Source organism: Pithys albifrons, chromosome 1 (genome assembly GCF_047495875.1).
Source record: "Pithys albifrons albifrons isolate INPA30051 chromosome 1, PitAlb_v1, whole genome shotgun sequence".
In the NCBI taxonomy this organism is placed as follows: Eukaryota; Metazoa; Chordata; class Aves; order Passeriformes; family Thamnophilidae; genus Pithys; species Pithys albifrons.
In genome coordinates, this window is record NC_092458.1 from 83,956,313 (window position 1) to 83,978,157 (window position 21,845).

A 21,845-nucleotide genomic window follows, 5' to 3' on the forward strand; every position below is an offset into this window, starting at 1 on the left:
CACCTCTGGGGATCCACAGGATCTCTGGGCAATAAGGGGAGCAATTCAAGATAGCCTAAAGCTAGGGGCGAGGGAAGGGAAATTGCTGACAGTGCTGTGGAATGTATTTTGCTCTTGCAGAGTCCAGAATGCTAGAAAAACTCAGTTATCAAAATGCTGTGCTCTATGTCATTTATTCATGCTGCATTCCCATGTCCAGCCCTGCCTGTGTAATGGCCAGGAAAGCTCTTATCAGAGACTGATACCAGAGTCCCAGGAGGGAAAAAAAATCTCTGAGCAGTTTGCTTTTGCTTCCAGAAACCCAAAGTTGAAAAAGAAAAATAAACTCTGCGCTTGCTGTTGGCATGCTCTCATTGCATGGGCTGACTTACTCCAGTGGATCGGTGGGTCTTTGGTCACCTCCACAGGGTTGAGTGTAGCCAGTGGTGGCAACTGGGTTTTGCATCCAGACTTGGAAGAACATCAGTCTTCATGTGCATCATGTAAAATACATACAACTGTAGTATTGTAATCTGTACGATAAATAAAATATCGCATCATAGGCTGCTGGGGCATCCTGTTTGGTTGTTGCAGCCCCGTGTCCTGTCAGCCTTGAAAGAGACCTCAAGGTACAAGCCAGCCCCCACAGTGCTGTGCTGGCAACAGAGATGGTGGAGGACAAGGACTGTGCAGCTTTGTGCTCAGTGCATCACCCATGTGGCAGAGCCACATGCTTGTGCTCAGTGAGGCAACATGGCAGTGCCATCACCTTGTGGCTTGCTCCAGTGTCAAGTCAGGACACAGCCAGGGCAGATACAGAGGAGGGGTATCAGACCAGTGTTGTTGAAAACAAAGCACCTCAAGGCCAAGGATGAAAACTCCTTTAGTGGCACTCCTCTTCTGGATCAGACCCTGACTAAATAGTAAACTAGAGCCTTGCTGCAATGCCGTCAGGACCCCAGGGCCCTTGCCTACAATGTTGCTTTTATAGGATGTGATCCATTTTCTCGATCTGGCTGCTGGGAGCTTAGGGCAGAGGTAATGGTGGTGTCATCATACCCTTTTGCTGGATATCCTGTAGATCCCCAGGGAGCCACCAGCTCTGTCTGTCCCCACACAGGTACACCCACCCACCTGCCTGTACCTCCTTTATGGGTGCTGCTTCAGTACCCCACAAAGGACACGCCACAGCAGGGCGGTGGGAGAGATTGCAACTAGGAACAACAGAGTGAAATACAGAACAGGGCTGAATAGCAGGAAATAATTCCAGATAACAAAATCCATGCACAGCAGCAGAGATACATTGGAAGCTTTGCACATGGACCATTCACAGCAAGCCCTGAGGCAAGAGATGGGCTCCAGGTCACTCCTTTGAGCCCCTTGCTTTCCCAGCACCTTCTCACTTGCAAAAGCACCATGCAGCTTTCAACAAAAGAAATTACCCAGATAAGGTTGCTTTAGTCAATGAGAGTTAAAAATGCCAGTGCTGCCCTTTCTCATGCTAAATGCTGTAGATAGTTGTGCAATGGGTGACTGCACTCGTCCTACATTGGGACTCAAGGTCTGAGCAGTCTGACCAGATTTCCATATGACAAATTCAACACTTGTCAGTGGAAGCTGGACCTAATTATGGAAAAGTAGTTTAGACTTGGATATTACTGTGGTCAGAAGGGACCTTTGGAGCTCTCTGAACCAACCACCTGCTCAAGGTGGAGCCAACTTGAAGTTAGGGCCAACTCTAGAGGTAAATCACATCACTCCTGGTCGTGTCCACGCAGGTTCTGAGTATCTCCAAGGATGGACATCACCCCATCTTGACGGGTTTTTTGTCCTGTGCTTCATTGTGAAGCCTTTTCTTTACATCTAGTGAGACTTTCCTGTTGCCTCTCATGCTATCCCCATGCTTCTCACAGTAGAGTTTGGCATTATCCTTTCTACACCCTCCAGACAGGAGCACTTCTTGCCCTCCCCAGGGTTTCCCTTGTGTTCTTCTTTCTCAGACAGTCACAGCTTGTCTGGTGGTGGAAGTACAACCTCACTATTTTGTATTTTGTTTTTCCATCCTGTCCTTAATCAGGTGCTCCAGTATCCCATCAGAAATGCTGTCAGTGCCCTAATGTCCCAGAGAGAAATCTTTATTTTCCTAAGATTGACTATGCAGCACAGAGCTACTAAAATCATTCCAACCAGAGACCTCCCGTAAAATAAATATGAAGGGAAATGTTTTCCACATTGTGTCATTGCTGTGTTGCCCATCATGTTCACCAAGGGTGGAGGTGGGGAATGGGTCCTCCAGCTCACGCCATACCTTTAGGTCCAAGCCTTTCCAAACCCTTCTCCACTGGTAGCAAACATCTCTGATGGCAGGAGCTGGTTTTGAAGCTTATGGTTTTTAAATGGTCTTGCACATAGGTTTCAGTGTGTGTTTGTACCTCACCTCCTTAAAACTCCTCACCCAGCCATGAGTGATGCTCAGTGCAGGACACCTTGTGCTGGCCATGCTGCCCTTGGGTGGATTTCACATGTAGCGATTCAGCGTGTGTTCTGAAGCTTAATTACACCTCCAACAGTGAGGAAAAAAATCCCAGCAGGAGAGGCCAGTTTGACAGCCTGAGATACACACTGGGTTGGGTTTGGGTTTTTTTTCATCACCTTCCCTCAATCCCTCAGCAAGGAAGAGCCTCTTTGTACCCCAGCGAGGTTTCCTGTGCCCTGCAGGGTCTTGCCGCTGCGATGCGGCGTTATTAACGCTGCCAATCAAGCCTCCCCCAAAGCGGTGCTGCTAACGAACTTGCTGTGAACTCGGCCACAGCAGAGGTGTGATTAGCAGGGAACAGTCTCCATCCCTTTGAAGGGTGCAAGGAGTGGGGTTGGAACCTCGCTCTGTTCCCAGCAGCATATGGAAAGGGGCTGTGAGTGGGCAGTGGGCAAGGAGAAGGTGCTTGGAGAACCATGTGGGGGATCTGAAAGGGCAGGAGTGGGGCTCAGGAAGCTACTGTTTGCTCTTGTTTGTGGGGACACTGGGGCTATGTTAGGGCAATCAGCCAGCAAAACTGTTACCTGAACAGACAGAGGAGACTTCCTTGCTGCATAAAAATCTACTTCAAAGCTGTATTTCCTTTGAGTTTGCACTAACACAGGGAGGAGAGAGGTGTTCTTGCATGAATAATAAAACCAGCATCCTTCTGTCCATCAGAAGAGATAAAAAGCCCCCAGGGACATGGAGGAAGACAACATTATTATACAGGTCACCAACAGGTTATTCTACAATCCTGCTGTATGGGACTTCACTCGCTGATGCTGGCAGCACCAGCCACAGTTAGGGGATCATGTCCTTCTACAGGACTGCGGGGATGGGCTGGCCAGGGCAGGATCAGCTCCGATGCTGGGTAACAAGGTCCAACAGCTACAGTCAGTGTAATTGTTGTGCATGGCAGAAACAGTAACACCACTGAACAACCTAAGCCACCCAAAACATGCTCTCAGCATACCCCCATTATTTCTATCCCCCTTTCCTAGGGGTGATCTTGCCAGGATGGCTAAAGTGCTGGCAGCCTGGAGGGGACATCAAGGGGACACAGTGGCTAGGAAGAACAGTGAGACCTTTCCAGGTGTTGCAGTCCTTCTCACAGGCTCCTGAAGTGTGAACTCCTCTCTGCTACACCAGATGTGCCAGGAGCAAGAGGGTGAACGTGCTTGATGAGGTGCAAGACTACTCTGCACTGTGCAGCATGTGTGGCTGGGACAGATTTGTGGCTTTCTGTGGACATGATGGCATCCACACCAGCAGCTGGTGGCCACAGGGACAAAGAGAGGAGCCGTCCTACACCCAGAGGTTCTCTAGCTCTGGGCAAATCTGGGTCACAAGCACCTGCTTGCCCTGCCTTGGGGTTTCCTGCTTGAATCGCTCAGACCCTGGCTTCATCCTGGTGTTAGAAATTTGCCTGATGTCATGGCTAGGTCACTCATCCTGCCTGCCAGCTTGGATTAGATCCTGTGATTTGTGTCAGATCAGATTTTGGAAGGTTTATTTCACACTGGTGGTGTGCAGCGCTGGTGGGCATGAAGATGATATCAGGGGGAGAAGGAACAGGGCAGAGAGATTTCCTTGGAAATACATATTTGTTCCTCTCCTCTCCTTGCCTTTCCTTTTTCTTCTCCCTACATATGCTATAAGGGTGTGTTGATAAAATGATTAGTGTTTCAGATTTCAGAGATCTGGCTCACAAGTTTATCCTAATTGAAAGAACATCCCTTTGGACTTAAAGCTGACAACCTCTAACTGTTTCCAGTTCAGCTCACTTCAGAGCTAAAATAATACTGTGTGGACCACTCCTATAGACCCCAGCAAGAGCCATCTCTCCATATATTGTCACTACTTGATTCCATCTTAGGATTGTGGCATTTGGCAAGCTCCCCAGGGGTAGATTCATGGCTTTACTAACATTGAAATTACATTTTTCCTCACCGTTTTTCTTGTTTTCTGAAACATGTAGGCTGGATCTCTGCAGTCACTTTGCAGAGAACAGGGCAGCAGAAGGGAAGATGCTGTCTGAATGTCCTCTTGCTATAATCATAATTAATAAAGCCTCTGTCTGGCCTGTCCTTAATTGTATTTAGGTTAATAGGCACTTGGAGGCCCCAGATTCTCTGATCCCCCTGCCCTGACGCCACCATCTCTGCCATCAGAAGAGACAGGAAGGGTCCCAACCACTGCCTGAGCCCCCAGGGTGCCCCTGCTAAGTACCCTCAGCCAATGAAGCCAGCACCACCACTTCATCTCTACCAACCCAACTTTCCATAAAACAACCAGCTCCAAGTAGCATCCAGCTGGAAAGGGGTCAGTTTTGTAAACTTTAACTTGCCATGGCACTGTTGAGGTGGAAAGCAATCAAGCAGCATTTATAGTTCTCTGCACCCTGTGAGGATTCACTTTGCAATGGGAGTATGATGGATGGGCATGGGCATTTTTTTAACAAACAAGTCTTTAAAAGGAATACTTGCCAAGTGTCAAAGTATTTCTCAATTATATTAAGGGCCTTCAGCAGCTGTAATTTAACTGTGAAAGAACCTGGTGCAGGCAAAGGACTGCACAGCTGGAAATTTGTGCTGCAAAAACACCATTTTATGGCTGTTAAGCTGTTGGCCTCTTTGCATTGTAAAGCTGTTAAACAAACACAGCCCTTGGCTCACACCACATGTGAGACACACTATTTTGGCAGGAGTGGACTGATGGCAGCAGGGGCTTCACAGGAGCTATGAAGAAATAGAAATAAGGAGAGAAGGAAAATTCACGTGGAGGAGGAAGTGCGTGTTGGCCATCACATCTCTGTGCTCTGAGAAGAGTCTTGGAAAGAGTGTGTAGGTTCATGTGGAGTTGCATTCTCTGTTTTGGCATTGGTTGAGATTGCTGTGCCCATAGGGATCACATACATCTTACTGCTGTTGTAGGTGGTGGTCAGTAGACCTTTAAATCACTCGCTTGCAGTGAGATGATACTCTTGGGAAGCCTAAATGTGGAAGACTGGTTGGCATTGATAGCTTTGAGTGGATAAATAGGTGTCCCAAGAGGATGGGCCACGTGCTGCAGACTACATACCCTGTGCCACAAACTGCAATATGTTGAAGCAAGCTCCATTAGTGCCAAAAGATGCTCCAAGAGCAGCCACAGCCTGGCAAACACAAGCTGAGCCCTGTCCCTAATAAAGACATTGCAAATCCACAGGGAAGATATAAAACATATTTTCTGAACGCAGTGTTCAAAAATTCAAAGAAATGGGGAAGATCTCTGTAAAAATAAGGAGGTTCCTGGGTATTTCTTTATTCTTCCATTCTCTTCTAGTGATCAGTGCTTATTTCTCTGGCTCAGAAGCTGATCTTAGGAGGCAGGAACAGCTGGTCTTGCTGTAGGGGAGTGTGTTGGGAGGTGCCTCCAGGCATGCTGCCTGCAGGCAACCTGTCCAGGACAGGCACTCCAGAGGCTGCGGCCATGAGCTATTTTTCTGGGTCAGAAGCTGTTAGAGAACACCTGTGACTCTTTGTCATCAGGATGGCACCATGCAGAGATGGACTGGGTGGTCATCCCAGGTTGATGAGGCTGCAGCCCTGTCTGGTGGTCCAATCCTCCAATTTCTTCCCAAGAATTTTTGTGCCAGCAATACCTGTTCTTTTGCAACCAGCCTACGTTAGAACTTATTAATTCAATACCACCAGACTGTGTGTGCTACACTGTTTTCTCTGACAAATGTTGACTGTGCGAGGCTCTTCATTGTTACCAGACAGACAAAAGGGAACTGGAGAACTTGTGGCTCTCACATTGGTGATAAAAAGAGAAGCCGTGGTAGCAATTGCCTTGCTTGCAACATTTCCTCCTATTTTTCCATGAAAACTCTAGATTCTGGAGTCTAGTTTTTGTACTTCGTGCAATGCAATGTCTCAGTCATGAAGGGATGCTGCAAGACTGGACTCCAAATGGTTGGAAAGCAACAAGCTAAGGACCAATAACTGGTGTTGTATGTGTCCTCCCCTGGGGTAATGGTTCATGTCTGCTTTCACTGATGTGTGCCTATGTCTTAGTCCTACCAAGTGGCTGCAAAGGAATGACTCAGTGTTAACAGGAAGAAGCTAATGGGACATTTTCCACCAAGAACTAGAAAAAAATGTTCATGAGTTTGTTTTCCAAGGATTTGGGTGATCCATTTTGAGGAGATAGACTAGCAAATTATTGCTGCTGGCTGGTGAAATTGTTTTTTTCCCTCCCTGATGGACACAGCTTCACTGTGTGTCTATTTTTTCATCTAAAAACAGCCATTTTGATGAGAAGTGGGTGAGCGTTTCCTAGATTAAACCAAAATCTGCCAGCCTTGCACGTCCTCCTGCTAAGCAATTTGCTGCTTCGCTGCCTTTGGAAGATTGCACTGAAGTTGCTTTCCTGGCACCAGGACTCAGTCTGAGAATTAGTGCAAAACTAATTTGGTTACAAATCTCAAAGACACAAACAAAAGCTATTTTTAAGCTTTTGAGAAGTGTGGTGTGAATCAGACTGTTCAAGGAAAACATTGCAGGCATTTCTTACCCTTATTGCAGCCACAGAATTCTCCAAAATTGTGGGATCCTGCTGCAGTTGGCTGCCTGATATCTAGCACATGCCCATTGCCAATATGCAAAGCCTCACAGGGCTGTGGTCAGCACCCAGGGAGCATCACTGGGGACCCAGCACAGCTGTCACCCTGCTGCCTCTCTTGCTTTACTAAAGATGTTTGTAGCTTCTAGTTCTTCCTTCTTAGGGACATCATGTGCTTCCTCATGACCCAACCACTTATGTGAATTCCAAAATTGGTTAAATATATAAAAAAAATAAAAATGAGGTAAGTCTCATTTAAATGAAAAAGGTCTACAGCCAGTGCAGGATGGAATGGTGGGGATCACATTCCTCTCCCTTGGCATCCTTTGGTACAAACCAAGGTCTGTGTCAGGTAATGCAAGAGCACTGGTAATAATCCACATCGCCCCACTCATCTGCATGCAGCCCTCAAATCTTCCCTGCCTGCAAAGACATCCTGAACAAACTGTTTCAAGGACTATGTTTAGATGTTGTCCTTCCCTTCCATAGACCATGAGAGCTGCAGCCTCTGCAAGGCAGCAGATCTCTGCAGTGGGCAGCATCTTGAGGTGGTCCCTCACCCTGTGCATCCCTCACACAGGTGCCATGATCCTTATGCTGAGCACACCCCAAAAAACCCCACTGTCCGTCCCACAGGATGGGGAGTTACACCTGCACAGTTTTCTATGCAATTTAAGCTTTATCATTTGGCACATTATTGTTGTGGCTATTCCCCCTCCTGTGGCCTCCCAGCTGCATTTGGCATGGGGAGGGCAGTAGGACCACAGCTCTCAGAGCCAGAACTGATGGCTGACATTTATTTTGCTGGTTTGCTTCAAATTCAGTAAACCCCTGAGCCCGTTCCACGGGTGGTTTGGCCAGGGGCTGCCGTCAGCACTGCTCAGAAGAATCAGTGATAACCTTTTCCTTTGCTAAGGAGTTACCTACATGCCAGGGAGCCGAGGATGCTGAAAAACAAATGAAGCTTGGATTCTCCATGGGTCTCCCTGGCATTATTCCTGATATTTAAAAAAAACAAACCAGTTCCCTGTTGATTTTATTAGTCTTTTCATCCTGGCATTTAAGCACAGATGGGATTGGCATGGTTGGTATCTGCAGACACATGCTGTGATATTCTCAGGGGTTTCTCTGAATGTCAGGACACCCAGGGTGCTGTATCCAAAGTGCCTGAACTCCTCTCAGCTGCTGAAAGGCATTTCGGTGCTGCGATGGCTGGTAATGCCTCTCTGCAGATTACCTCACATCAAGGAGTGAAGGGTATTTGGTTGCTGGAAGCATGGCTGGGCTGTAGGATAGGAGCAAGGTTGCTCTCTGGTTCAAGACTAGCCCTTCTTGAGGTCATCTTATGCTACAATACTATTTCAATATTTAATTCCCCTGGATAACTGGTGGGATTTTAGTTCTGAACTGAAGAACTGAGCTGAGTCTATGTACCTCTTGCAGGAATGTCCTGAGTAGCATCCCAGAGCATTCCGTGGTGGAGAAGTGTTGTGTCCCTCTGTCTTGCCCTGTGCCTAGCAGTGATTTTTCACTCTCACAAAGTCAGCAATGGGGTTCATGCTTCCTCTTTTCTTGGTTTCAGGCATGGAAGAAACGCTGGTTCGTCCTGCGCAGTGGTCGGATGAGTGGCGACCCCGATGTCCTGGAGTACTACAAAAATGACCACTCCAAGAAACCTTTGCGTGTCATCAACCTCAATTTCTGCGAGCAAGTGGATGCAGGCCTGACCTTCAACAAGAAGGAACTCCAAGACAGCTACATCTTTGACATCAAAACAAGTGACAGGACCTTCTACCTGGTGGCTGAGACTGAGGACGACATGAACAAGTGGGTTCGCAGCATCTGTCAGATCTGTGGCTTCAACCAGTCCGAGGAGAACACAGGTACCATGAGAGCTATGTCCCTGGCCAAGAACATCTTCTGTTCTGTCCTCCAAATAGTGTCTGGCTCCTCTCTCAGATCTGACCTGTGGGAGAGTGTTGCAGCCTGCCACAAGGCTGGGAGGGCTGGAGTGGGAAACTTCTGTGAAACTTTCCTACCTTTGACATCTGAACCAGAGCTGGCTTTGCTCTTGTGAGCCGCCTAAGTAATTCTTACTCCCTATAACTGTAGACCCTTGAGTCTCTTACAAGAAGTTGGTAGGGTTTAGGGACTTTTTTTTAGCTGCAGCCTATGTGTCACTGAAATGGCTTTGACACTGGTGGGAACCAGCAGAGAAAATCCCCCTCGTTCAGAGGTTTCAGTCCCTTGGTGAAGCTGGGGAAGAAGCTTTACTGGAACCATTTTCCTTCCCATTGCAGTTGTCCTCACTGCTAACAGGTTCTCATGTGAAGAACAGACACATACTCCACACCTGCATCCCCATCTCTTTCTGGGACCCTCTGGGAAAGCAGTGAGGGTGGGAAAGAAAGCCCCAGATAGTCTTGTGTGGTGGTGGGACCTGTTCTACCAGTTGTGCTTCACCATCCAAAGTGTGTTGCACTTGGCAAGCCTCTACATTAAGCAAAGGTGAGCTTCCCCCGCTTTCCCAGTACTATGAGGGCACATGTAAATCCCAAGTGAGATGGAGTAGGGGGGTGAACCTGGGGTGCAGCGCTGCAGTCACCTGCCAGTCCCCTTATACCTTGTAGCACCTCTGGGCATCTTATCTCATCCAAGGGACTCTAGTCCTGTGGTCTGCCTGCATGAAGCTCCCTATAATAACGTCCAGCTTGAATCTGTTTTGGTCCCTGGTGGAGCAGCTGCCATCCGCAGGAGCTGAAACCCTGCCAAGAGCTTGTCAGGCAGGACAGCAAACAAAGCATCACAGCAGCACGGATGCGATCTTCCCTGGCTGACGCATGAAACAGGATGTCACCTTGGCAATGGGTGTACAAGTGGTAGAAAGGATCCTTGATAACGTCGCCAGCCTAGTCTTTTAGGGAAAGGTCAGGCTAAATAAATTACATACTGTTCCAATATCAGCAGCATGGCCCTCGAGGTTCAGCAAAATTGTTCAGGCCCCTCTTCTAAGAGCTGTTTGGTTGCAGGTTTTTCCATTTTGCGTACGTTCAGTTTAGTAAAATGAGCTTTCAGCCCAGCGGCAGCAGGATCGATACGGGACTTCAGTGAAATACAAATCTGGGCAGCAAAAGGAAAAACAATCTCCTGCTTGCAAGTACATCTGTCCCAAAGGGCACGCAGGGATGGTCAGGCTGCAGAGATCTGAGCTCTGTTCCCTACAGGACCATGGAGTGACATCAGCAAAAGAGGAACAAAAATCCCTATTTGTAACAAAATCACAGCTTGTTAATGCTGTAGGGAAAGTACCCACTTGAAACAGTACCCAGCTGCCAAAGCATGATTTTCTGAGTAAACCAAGAAAAAGCCTACATTGACAAATGCAGCAGATGTGTCCAGATGCTGCAGCAAAGAGGGATCATGAATTATTCAGGGCTGGGGCTTCACTTTGGTTGTTGCCGAATCAGTGACCCCATTCTCACCTTTCCTTCACCATTCCTGCTAAGTAATGGAAAGTAAATCATCCATTTCCCAAAGTAGGTAGTGTTCATTGGGAAGGACTCCTGGCCCAAGGCTGAGTGGAGAAGTTGATGGTTTGCTGGACCATGATGGATGTTGGGAGTTTTGTCCATCCTGGCACATATAAGCCCATTACCCACCCTTCAAGATAGGTCAGCTGAAGGGAGAAATAAAACAGCTGTAGAAGTGTTTGTAACTGCTGTGCTCTCTTTTCCTCACCTCCTTGAAGTCATAGGTTGATGGACAAGAGGATCAGGAATTTGCATGAGATTAAGACAGTTCCTGGGTAGAAATAGAGCTTGGGACACTTGGCATTTCATTCTTGGACCTTCATCCCCTCATCCTCAAGCCTCTCTATGTCTCATTGCAGTCTCTGCCTTGGACAATGAACAAGTTGGTAATTGGATGAACCAAAAAGGGGAGGAAAAGGTAACCATCATGGGCAGGAATAGCTCCATGCTAATTGTAGCAATTAGTTAACTAAAAGTCCCTGTCCCTGCAGACGGGCAGCATGGCAGAGCAAGATCAGAAGCTGCTGGGGAAGTCGCTGTGCACATTTTTCTGGTTGTACATGTTCCTGGGTATGTGTCTGCTTTATACTGGCCCAAAAGCCTTGGTCGGTCTGGCTGCACAGCCAGGCTGTTCCCAGCTGGGTTGTATTCACATTCCCAGCTGGGGAAACTCTCCATCACCAGCAAACGCATTTACTACAACTGACATCACATGCTGAATTATCTCCTCCTTGAAGGGATGTCCCACATCAGCTAAGCCCCAGCCCCTGATCACTAGTTTGTTTTTTAACCCAGTGGTGATGGGAGGCAAACTCGATTAACTTTTGGGGCGGTTTGGGTAAAAGCCTGTTTCACCAGCTCCCTGTGATGGTAGGGAAAAGACAGATTTTCAGTTGCTTTTTAGCACGATTTAGTCAGCAAATGGGCAACTTGAAGCAGCTGCATTCAGTGATACAAACTGGCTGCAAACCCACTGCACCAGTGTGGGACCGTGCTTGGGTGCTGCCCACACTCCCAAAAGGCAAAGTGCTTAAAAGGCCAAACAGATTTTCACCCTTTGATGCTTCTTTCTGTTTGCAGCTTGATGGGAGAGTGTGTATTTTCTGTGGCTTGTTTTTCACATTAGTTCTTCATGTCCTGTCTAGACTGGAGGACTCTCAGGATTATGAAATAGGCTGGACTTTAGGGCGGTTTAATGTCATGCCATGGTTCACTGCTGGTTTTGCTGATCACCAGCTGCATTATACATCTGGTTTGGCGGAAGGAAGCTCGTTTCAGCCTCAGGGGCCTAAATATCAGTGAAGTGGTGGGTCCTGCTGGCCGTCCCAAGGAGCAGCCACTCGGCAAAGCTGCCCCAGTGGCCTTGTTCCCTGCCCTGACCTGAAAATAATTGCAGATTACATCTGCTTGGAGAAGGGAAATTGAATTGATTCTGAAGTGTTTACCCAGACTGTGGCAGAGCTCTTTGTTTCTGTTAACACCTCTTTACTTTGAGAGTTAATTACTATTTTTGAACAAGCGGAGCCTCACAGGATCCTGGCTCCTCTGTGTGCCTGAGGAAGCCAATGGTGCTCAAGGAAAGTAGATTTTCTCCTGTCTCAGTGCTGCTTTTACACTGCAATTTGCACTACTGCCACCTTGACTGATTAAAATACGATGAGGGGAGACCTGCCGGGGACCCTGAGCCACAGGCTGCGTGAGAAAGGCAGGCAAGTGGGCATTTCAAACCATCTGCATTTTCCCTGCCCTAGTGGGCAGGCAGCCAGGACTCAGCTGTGAACTGGATTTTCTCATACGCTTTGTTTGCTGAAGTTTAAAAAAATACCATATCCCACTAAACATATCTCATGCACCATTAACCCTTTCTGGAGCTGAGACTTCACCAAAACTCCTCCTTGTGCCATCACCAATATGACAGACACACAGCTATGGCAGCCTGTAGTTTAATTTCTTGTGAACTACAAGTGTCCCTGCAGTGAGCATGTCCTTGCAAGAATCCTGTGCATGGATTAGTTATTTTGGAGGGTTCGGTAGCTTTATTAACTTTATGCCAATTTACTGTGCCACACCCAGCACCTCTTTCACCTTCTCCATGAAGAAAGGGCTCTTTCGGGCGCTTGGATTCATGGGTACTGAGCAAACACCCATGGGAGTTTATTCATGTACAGCATTAATACCCCTTTGCTAGAGGTTTACCCAGACATGGAGCCAGGGAAGGGAATATTTGTGAGAAAGTATATATCTTTGCTCTGAGCTGAAAGCTCCCATCACTTGGAAAGGTTGAAGAAGGCATGGGAAAAGAATGGCTTTGGGCTCCTGCCCTGATGAGTTGTGTCTGGCAGCAATGGCCTCTCCCACCCAGTGCAGGCAAGTTGTCTTTTTTTTTTTTTTAAATCTAGGACTTAATTTCTTTTATTTATTTCTCTGCTTTCTGCCAGGGAGCTGCTCCAGGGCTGTCCTGGGCTCTGGCTTATCACTTGCTCCATCCCCAAGGCTGAGCACTGGTATTTTACATTGTGACTGGGATCAATCCCCAGCAATCCCAAGGCTTTTACTGTCTCAGTGAACACAAGTCAGGGCTGAACATAAAAGTTTAATGGAGATATGAGTGTCTCTCCTTCCTCTTTCAACTCAGATGCGCTCATTCTAGCAGAGTTTAATGGTTTGACCTCTGGGTACCAATCACTTTCTGCTCACATTGAGGAATCTATGCCTCATATGCATTGTCTCAACAGTGGGTCTACCCAACAGTGGGTGCTACTGCAGACCCTCCACCAGTCGCCCCTTTCCAGCCCATGAGAGCAAATTTATTGCTTTAGTATTCATTTGACTTGCTTTGGCTGTGGGTCCCATATGAGTCGCTGGCTGGTTACTCCCCAGCCTGCTGCCTGCACATCTGGGTCATGAGCCTATTTGACTGCTCTTGCTCCCCAGCATCAGGCCAGTGATGCCTCCAGCCCCATCGATTTCTTGCAGCCAGGATTGCCTGGGTGTTTCCCCAGCAAAGGGAGCTCAGGTTGGACGGGAGAAGAAAACCAACACAAAGATATCCTTGAAGTGTTATTGGGAGAAGAGGAGGTGCTCAGAACTGAATGAAGCGGCTACAGGCAGCAAGACTAGAATGAAAACAGGTTTGAACATCATACACCACCCACCTCTCCCAAATACTCCTGAATGTGACCAGTGTTCCCCATCCCTGTCTGCAACAGCAGAGCACCAGGGAGCCCATGCAACGTGACAGCTCCTGCATTACCCTGCCTCTCCCAGGACCAGGCAGAACTTAAGCACAGGGGAAACACTTTTGACTGCCACAAGACCAGGTATTCCTTGCTATTGTGCCCAGCACATGCTTCCTTCCTTCCCTGCGTGTGCTCCGGGGGAGTTACAAGCCCAGCGCCCTGCCAGGGAGTGTGCAGAGACTGATGAATATGGGATGGGAAATGGGGGCAGGAAGGGCTATGTGAGGGTGTCCTTGTGTCCATGGCAGCCCCTGGGGCCCTGATGTGCTTTGTTTCAGTATCTTCAGGCAGCACTGCCACTTAAGGGCAACTGAGCAGGCAGCCCCTTGTGGAGCTTTGTGCCCTCAAGTTGGGCAGGGAGTTCACAGAGTCATTGAATGGTTTGGATTGGAGGGGACCTTAAAGATCATCTCGTTCCACCCACCTGCCGTGGGCAGGGACACCTTTCACTGGACCAAGTTGTTCAAAGCTCCATCCAACCTGACCCTAAACACTCGCAGGGATGAGGCAGCCTCAGCTTCTCTGGGCAACCTGTGACAGTGCCTTACCACCCTCACTGAAAAGAATTCCTTCCTAAAATCTAATTTAAACCCTCCCTCTGTCAGTTCAAAGCTGTTCCTCCATGTCTCACTTGACTCTACAGCATCTGTTGACATAAGTCAGTTGGTCTTGACTCCCTCTTTAAGCTCTGGTATGGGTTGTACTTGGATATCAGCTCTCTCGTAGGCCAGTCTGTCCCCCGGCAGACAGTTCAACACTTCACAACAAGCAGTGAACAGATTACAGTTGAGTTGAGCTTGACCCATGGGATGGAGGGGGCATATCTGGTCATATTCTTTTCCATGTATCCCACCTTTCCATGTCTTGTTCACCTACACAAAGATGTAATGTCACTTGCCCCGTTTGGGACTTGCAGGCAGCCTGTGTTGGGACAGAAATGTGGAGACCTTGAGCCCTTTCCTCCCACCTGGTGTCCCACCCTACATACAGTTGTAGCCTTTTTCTCAGTGTTCCCATCAATGCTTTCTGCACTCAGTGTCATAGAGCTCCCTCTTTTAAAACACTGTATGTCACATCTAGACCCACTGGTTGCACACTTTAAGGGCATTTGGATCAACCACCCCTCATCCTTTTATGCTGTCTTCTGAGTGTTCGTAACAAGGGAAGCAACTATGGCTGCAGGTTCACTCTGGGAGGACAAATGCAGATGTCACATCTCTGGCCCAGACTTAACCAATTCCCACTGGAATGGATGGGAATGACCTGGCAACTCCCAACTCATTTCATGGTTGAACTTTAGGTGCATGCAAACGCCTTCTGCCTGAGTCCCAGTGCATCTCTTAGCCATCCCATCACTTTAAATTTGTTCCAAACTTCCCTGACCCTGGTTTGTCTGCTCCACAAACAGCAAGTTATTTTAAGATCTGACACTGTTCAGCTTTTATTTCAGTGTAAACAATACTGGAGATGGAGTGGTATTGGCACAAAGGAGCAGCTTGAGAGCAGTTAAGTGCCTGCTGCCTTTCCCCCCCCTTTTTTATCCTTTTTCACTTTGGAGATGAGCTAGTTCAGGTACTGATGGGTCTGCTGAAGAGCAGAACAGCACTAACAACCTGGAATTTGCTTCCTAGAAGATTGAAATGGGAAGAGATCCTTGCTGATCTCTACTAGTTGGTCTAGGTCTCCCTGCTGTGATTCCCGTGGTGGTTTGGAGAGGCAAATGATGCCACTGAGACGTGTGAGTGATTATATTCTGTCCACTTTTTGCCAGAAGTTGGAAAAATATGTCTAAAATTAGTCAGTTTGCACCCTGAAAGTGCCCATTTTTCCCCTTTGCTTTCCAGGAGTCTAGAAAGTGATGAGCTTATATGTCCACTTTCTAGACTCCTAAAACTCTGCTGAGATGTATCCCACCTACCTCAGGATTGCTGTCAAGGCCTTTGAGATACCTGGATCTTCAAATGGTGTTATTTGTCATCATTTCATTTACACCAGATGAGAACAACCCCTACTATTCTCCCATACCTTATTCTTCTTGCTGTACTCTGCTCCTCATCATGGTGTGTTACCAGAAACATTGCAGGACCAGAGTCAATGCTGCACTGCTCTAGTGGTCACTGTTCTTAATACCAAGAGCAGGTTTCCTGCCTATATAGGTGCTAAGAAAAGGACTAAGGCAATGATGCAGAGCAAGGGAAAGACTCTTAAGGTATCTACACGATTGGAAAGCCAAGCTTCTGGCTTCAGGGTGTCTGATGTAATCAAATCTCAGAGGTTTGCAATTCTTGGATCAACATTTTTTTCACAGTTTGGGTTTTGGAAATTTAGGAATTTTTAGGATTCGCTTATTTAGATGTTTTTATTGTGACTGTGGAGATTTTGAAGAGGTGGGACTGAAAAAAATCCAGAAGATATGTCAGCCTATAACTGCCATTCCCCAGAGTCCATTGGGAGGTGAGTGTCAGTTGAGCCTCCTTTGACCATGCCCAGCATTGATGGGAACTAGCAGAGGATGCAACTGTTTGTGGGAGCACCAGGTTTATAGGCAAAAAATGCTCTTATCTTGCTGCAAATAATAAAACCATCAAGCAGCAAAAAGGAAAATTTATGCTCAGCTTTCAAAAATGACCAAGAGCCAAATACTCCAGTTCTTCTCAACTGTTTCCCAGCTGGCGCCCAGCACAAGGCTATCCAACTGGCCTCTTCTGAAGATAAATACAGAGCTGGAGGACTGGGGCCTTTGGGGAAAATCATGCCCTTTCCTGGCCAAAGTCCCACTGTGCTAGCTGAGCTGTGGCTGGGATTTGAGCTGGGAGAGTAGATAGAAATGTGAAGTTCAAGAGGTTTGAGGGCTATAAGCATCACTCAGCCTTTCCTGCACAGGTTTCCTAGCAGAAATTGACAAGCTGCGTTCACATGTCTCAGCCCTGGCCAGGGCTGTCTCCTGACCAGGTACCCAGAATCAGAAACACATTTAAAATAATTCTTTGTTTTATAATTGGCTTTTATCACTATGAGCCCTGTGCATGTCAGGTCAGGTCTATTAGTTTAATGGGCGCGGAGGAATTTTTAGGGTGACTTACTGACCGTGGAAAAATGAGCATGGCAGATGGTATCAGCATTGCATCAAAAAGCAAAACCATGCAAAGCCCTCGGAAACAAAAACAGTTGATGGGCTTGGAGCAAAGCACCAGTGAAGCAGCACTGTCTGAGCAGAACTGAGGGAGGGAGGGAGAGTTAAGGGAGGAATTTTTGGGTGTCAGCCAACTGGGAGGAAACTCACAGTCAGATTTGCCTGCATTTATATTTCCCAGAGGAATCTTAGGACTGTTGTAGCCCATGTGCCCCTGTCATGCCACTTTGGGATTCATGGAGCTGCCATGAATCTGTGTCTGCAGAGCTGCTTGGGCATTGGGGCAGGATATGGATCTGTGGATGATGACCAACACATAGGAACCAGGCTGGGACATGCAGTGGACAGAGGTCCCCAAAATGCACATGTAAGAAACTTGAATGACAAAGGAAAAAATTACCGTGACCTTTGTGATTGATAGTTTTCTGGCAGTTTTTCATAGCATGACTCTTTTTTTTGCCCCCTAAGTTAACATATTTCCCCATTTCTTCCCTCCATATATTTCACATTATTCCCTCTAAAGTTTTGATGAGGACCATGGTTTTATATGCCCTGCACGCTGCTTTGTAAGACCTGATGAAAGCCAGGTCAGATTTAGACTCATATTTCCCAGACCCCAATGCCAGTTTGTTTGCCTGTTTGTATTGCGTTATATTTCCAATTAAAACCAATCCTTTAAAGCCTCCAAGTGAAGGCACATGGAGCAGGAAGGAGACATGAAGCTGTCGATTGCTGTGGACTTTTCCATGGCACCACCCAGGGTTTGTTTCCAGACTGATTTTTATTTATGAATGCAGTAGCATTTAATACTGATTTTATCTGTAAAGATAGCACTTCTTCCCTAGATGGTTCCTATGCTTCAGTTATAATTACTGCCTGCTCCTCAAACATACTTTTGAGTTATTTATTGTGGTACAATATCAGAGCTGTAGTGTTGGAAATCACTTTAGGACTATGGGGTTACACTGGGTATGCCCCATGAGTGCCCTTTCCATGTCCCAGCTCCCTCCAGGAAGGCTGAGAACATCTTGTAGGGTCCATCCCAGTGTAGATGTAGCCAGAAACCCTCTCTTCTGCTATGCTAGGTGCTGCACAAGCACTGAGTGTAAAGGCAGCCTCTGTTTGAAGGATTCGCCACTGAGGCACAACATAGACGTGTTGGTCCATCTTTTCTCCTGTCTGTAGCCATTTGCTGCCAGAGGCAGCCCAGCAATGGTACCTGTTCCCTCCAAGATGGGAATGGACTTTAAAGGAACACTTGGCCACAGCTCCTGAAAAACCTGTTTAAAAATGAGACTGCCCATGAAAATGAGATGTTATTTATCTCTCCTGTTCCCTCTTGCTGTCTGATGCTTCTCTGTGTGGTTCAGACCTAGAAGGGGGTTACAGGTTCCCCAGGCGTCCAAGGAACAGCTTTGCTGTTGGTCCATGCTTACAATCACTTTAAGCCACAGAGAATGAAGCAAATACTTACAGCTGTGTGGAAAAAAAGACCAACCCACACACACAAAAAAAACAAAACAACAACAAAAGCAACCAACTTGAGTCTCCATCCTTGGAGATACTTAAAACCTGACTGGACACAGCCCTGACCTGCTGCAGCTGCCCCTGCTGTGAAAAGGGGATTGGACTAGACCATCTCCAGAGGTCCTTTCCAACCCAAATATTCTGTGATTATATGATTTTTATGATCTTACGTTGCAGGGAAATACCAGGCTTCAGAGTATGGTGAGAGCTGAGATACCTCAGCAATCCCAGCAGATAAAACTGGAGTTATTCCCTAATATCACAAGGAAGGGGGGAGGGCAGAACACAAGATGAGACATTGCCTCATCTGATTCCGTATCACAGTGTATTGTCTGATACCCCTTGGCTCTGGGTAAGTCCAGGCTCATGTTTTCTTGCCCTTTTTGCTCTGTCTGATGTCCCTCATAGTCCTCTGCCTGCTCTGTGGTGGGTGGTGAAGCTCTGGCACATCTCAGCCCTTACTGGGATATAGCTTCCTTTCATACTTACCGTGGTGTTGTCACATGGTGAGGAATGTGTCTGACTCGTTTGCACCTTTGATTGATTGCCACCCTTTATATCTGTTTATTAGGATGGAAAATAACATTTCACCTCAAAAATTTCATCATGTGTTCTTTCAGCTCCACATGACCTAATCCTATCCTGGCCAACACAGCTGCTCCTTGCCAAGTTTTGGTATGATTACCTTCCATCATTTCACTGCCAAATATACAAACTGCCCCTGTTCTTGTATGCTGTTGCTTTTGCATCTAAGCTGGAGTGGAGTGACTCATTGCATTTGCTATTTTTTTTCGTAACTGACAATGAATCCTCTTTTTGAAGTGTTGGGCAGGTGTCTGAGCACTCACAAATACTTCATCACCTGTAAAAGTGTAGTGAATGGCTGTTACACTGCCTGTAGCACCATCCTCACCTTTATCTCATGGTTGATCACCTGCCCTGCCAAGCAGCACCTTGTTTGACATTGCTGTCTGTGCAAACCGTTCCCTAAAGCCTGCGTATACTTTGCACAGACTAAACCTTGACATAAAGCCTTTACGACGGGAATTATTTTTGCTGGCTTGCCATAACAGTTCATATTGCTCTCCAGTGAGTCATGATGAAGTCTTTCAAATACCCACTTGAAATCCATAAATTCTGTGATGAATCTTTTCTGCTGCTTGATGGTTGCTTTGGTGATTAGTGTTAGGGTCAAAACCTGGTCAACACATGGTCTTTCAGGTGAAAACAAAAAGGGAGCTTACAAAAAAGAGAGAGAGTGACTTTTTATGTGGGTAGATAGTGATAGGACAACGGAGGAGAGTTTTAAATTAAAAGAGGAGTTATTTAGATTAGATTTTAGGAGGAAGTTCTTTACTGTCAGAGTGGTGAGGTGGTGGCACAGGTTGCCCAGAGAAGTCTGTGGCTGCTCCATCCTTGAGGGTGTTCATGGCCATGTTGGATGGGGTTCTGAGCAACTTGAGTGTAAGGTGTCATGGTCCATGTTGGGTGGGTGGAACCGTGTGATCTTTAAGCTCCCTTCCAACCCAAGCCATTCCATGATCCTGTGAAAATGCTGCCTTCATTTCTTGAGATTTGTCTGGGAAAAGTTCCTGATAGAACAGAAGACTGTTTTTCCAGGAGAGCACTGTGGTGTCTCTTAAGTCTAAGGTTATTATTTTCTAAGTATCTCAATCCCAGTTTCTTGACTCCCATGGCTTTTTCTCACCCTTGTGACTCCAAGGAAAGGGCTGGATTTGTGATTTTCACTTGAAGCTTGTTCATGCTTTTACAGCTTTCTTACAGGTTTTAAATACCATTATATCTCTTCTTTGGCATCAACCTCACTTCTTCCAAGCGTCTGAGATCCTGCTGACTGTTCTGTGATGCTTCGCAAACTCACTCCCATCATTTCTGCTACCTTTAAGAAGAATTCAGAGCACAGACTTGCAAATGCTTTGAGTTTCTTTGGCATGATGCTGGAAGGACCACCCTGTCCTTTGCCTGCCACTAGTATTTTTATGGAGATAAATCCATGTTGTCCTAGTCCTGGACAAACAATGCTTCCTGCACTAAAAAAAATCCTCTGGCATGTGCCAGTAATGAGAACACATGCTACTGTCTGGTGTCTCCTGGTGCCGTTTGAAGGGAAGACCCAACCCTGTGTTCACAGAGCTGTATGACAGAGTGGTTTATTTTACAGATAAAGTGGCTTTAAGAATTAATACTGCCATGACTGCAAGAATGCCCTCAGTTGTATTAGATAAGTTAAAATATTTGCTTTAATAAGGTTTATAAATGATGAAGTGACACACAAATGAGTTTCCCCTGCGGGTGCATTGCTACATGAGTGATCCCTGTGAAGTTTTCAGCTGTCTCTGGAGCAGTTGGTGTTGGAAAGCTGGAGAAGGCTGGCTTCTGGTATGGTCTGGTCTGATTCCAGTAATCCCTGCATTCCTGTGGTTGTAACCAAAATCCATTATATCCTGGCTTATTCCTCCCAGCACCTGTGGAGAGAAACAAATCTAATGTACTTGTCTCCAAACACCATACGTGTATTTGTCGCCAAACCACTTTTCATCCCATAGATGAAGGATGAAGATGGTAGCAATGAGACAGGCACCAAGTATTGTATCTCACCCAGATTTGTCTCAGTAGCCAAATACAGTAAGTTCAGACATGCGTCATCTAGGTAATTAAAAAGAAAATAAAATAAATCCTATTCCTTTGAGGAAGGAAGAGTGCTCAGAAGTTTCCTGTATGTAGTCCAAGCAACCTGGGGAAATGCTGCCCTTGCATCGAGCAGAGCAGGTGATGAGTCCAAAACAAACTCCATTTCAGAGGCAGTGAAAATTCAGTATCTTCATTTTCACTCTCTCTGTAATTCATTTTCATAGACTTTCAGTGTCAAATTTGATTCACACCTTTTCTTTCTGAATTTGAATGAATTTCAGAAAAAAACAAGAATTGCACTTTCACATCTAAAAAGCACATGATTACAATCTTCAGTCGAAGAGGGGCACTCCACCCCCAACAAACGATCCGCTCTGATGAGAATGAATTGAAGTACCTTGACCTTCTTCCCTTTTACTTAAAATTCACTTTTATCCTCTAAAGGTTTCTTGTAATTTCTGGCTTCAAGCAATCCCTTGGCAAGCTTCTATTTTGATTAAATGGCATTTTCCATCTGGAGGATGTCAGAACATTTTCAGCTGGCCCTAAGCCAAGCCTGAAGCATGGGAGATGCACCAGGCAAGAAGATGCAGATTTTGGTCTGTGTGCTGGTACCATCTGTGATGGGTGCAAGGATGGGTGCAGCTGCAAGAGTGGTAATG

The 21,845-nt window shown here is 46.6% G+C and overlaps 1 protein-coding gene across 1 annotated transcript in view; it reads left to right on the plus strand.

Annotated features, from left to right (window-relative positions):
- Positions 1–21,845, plus strand: part of GAB2 (GRB2 associated binding protein 2) — a 94,914-nt gene that overhangs the window by 45,714 nt on the left and 27,355 nt on the right. The window contains exon 2 of the mRNA XM_071556881.1: positions 8,685–8,985. Within this exon, the coding sequence (XP_071412982.1) occupies positions 8,685–8,985 (301 nt within the window). The remainder of the gene's footprint in view (positions 1–8,684; positions 8,986–21,845) is intronic.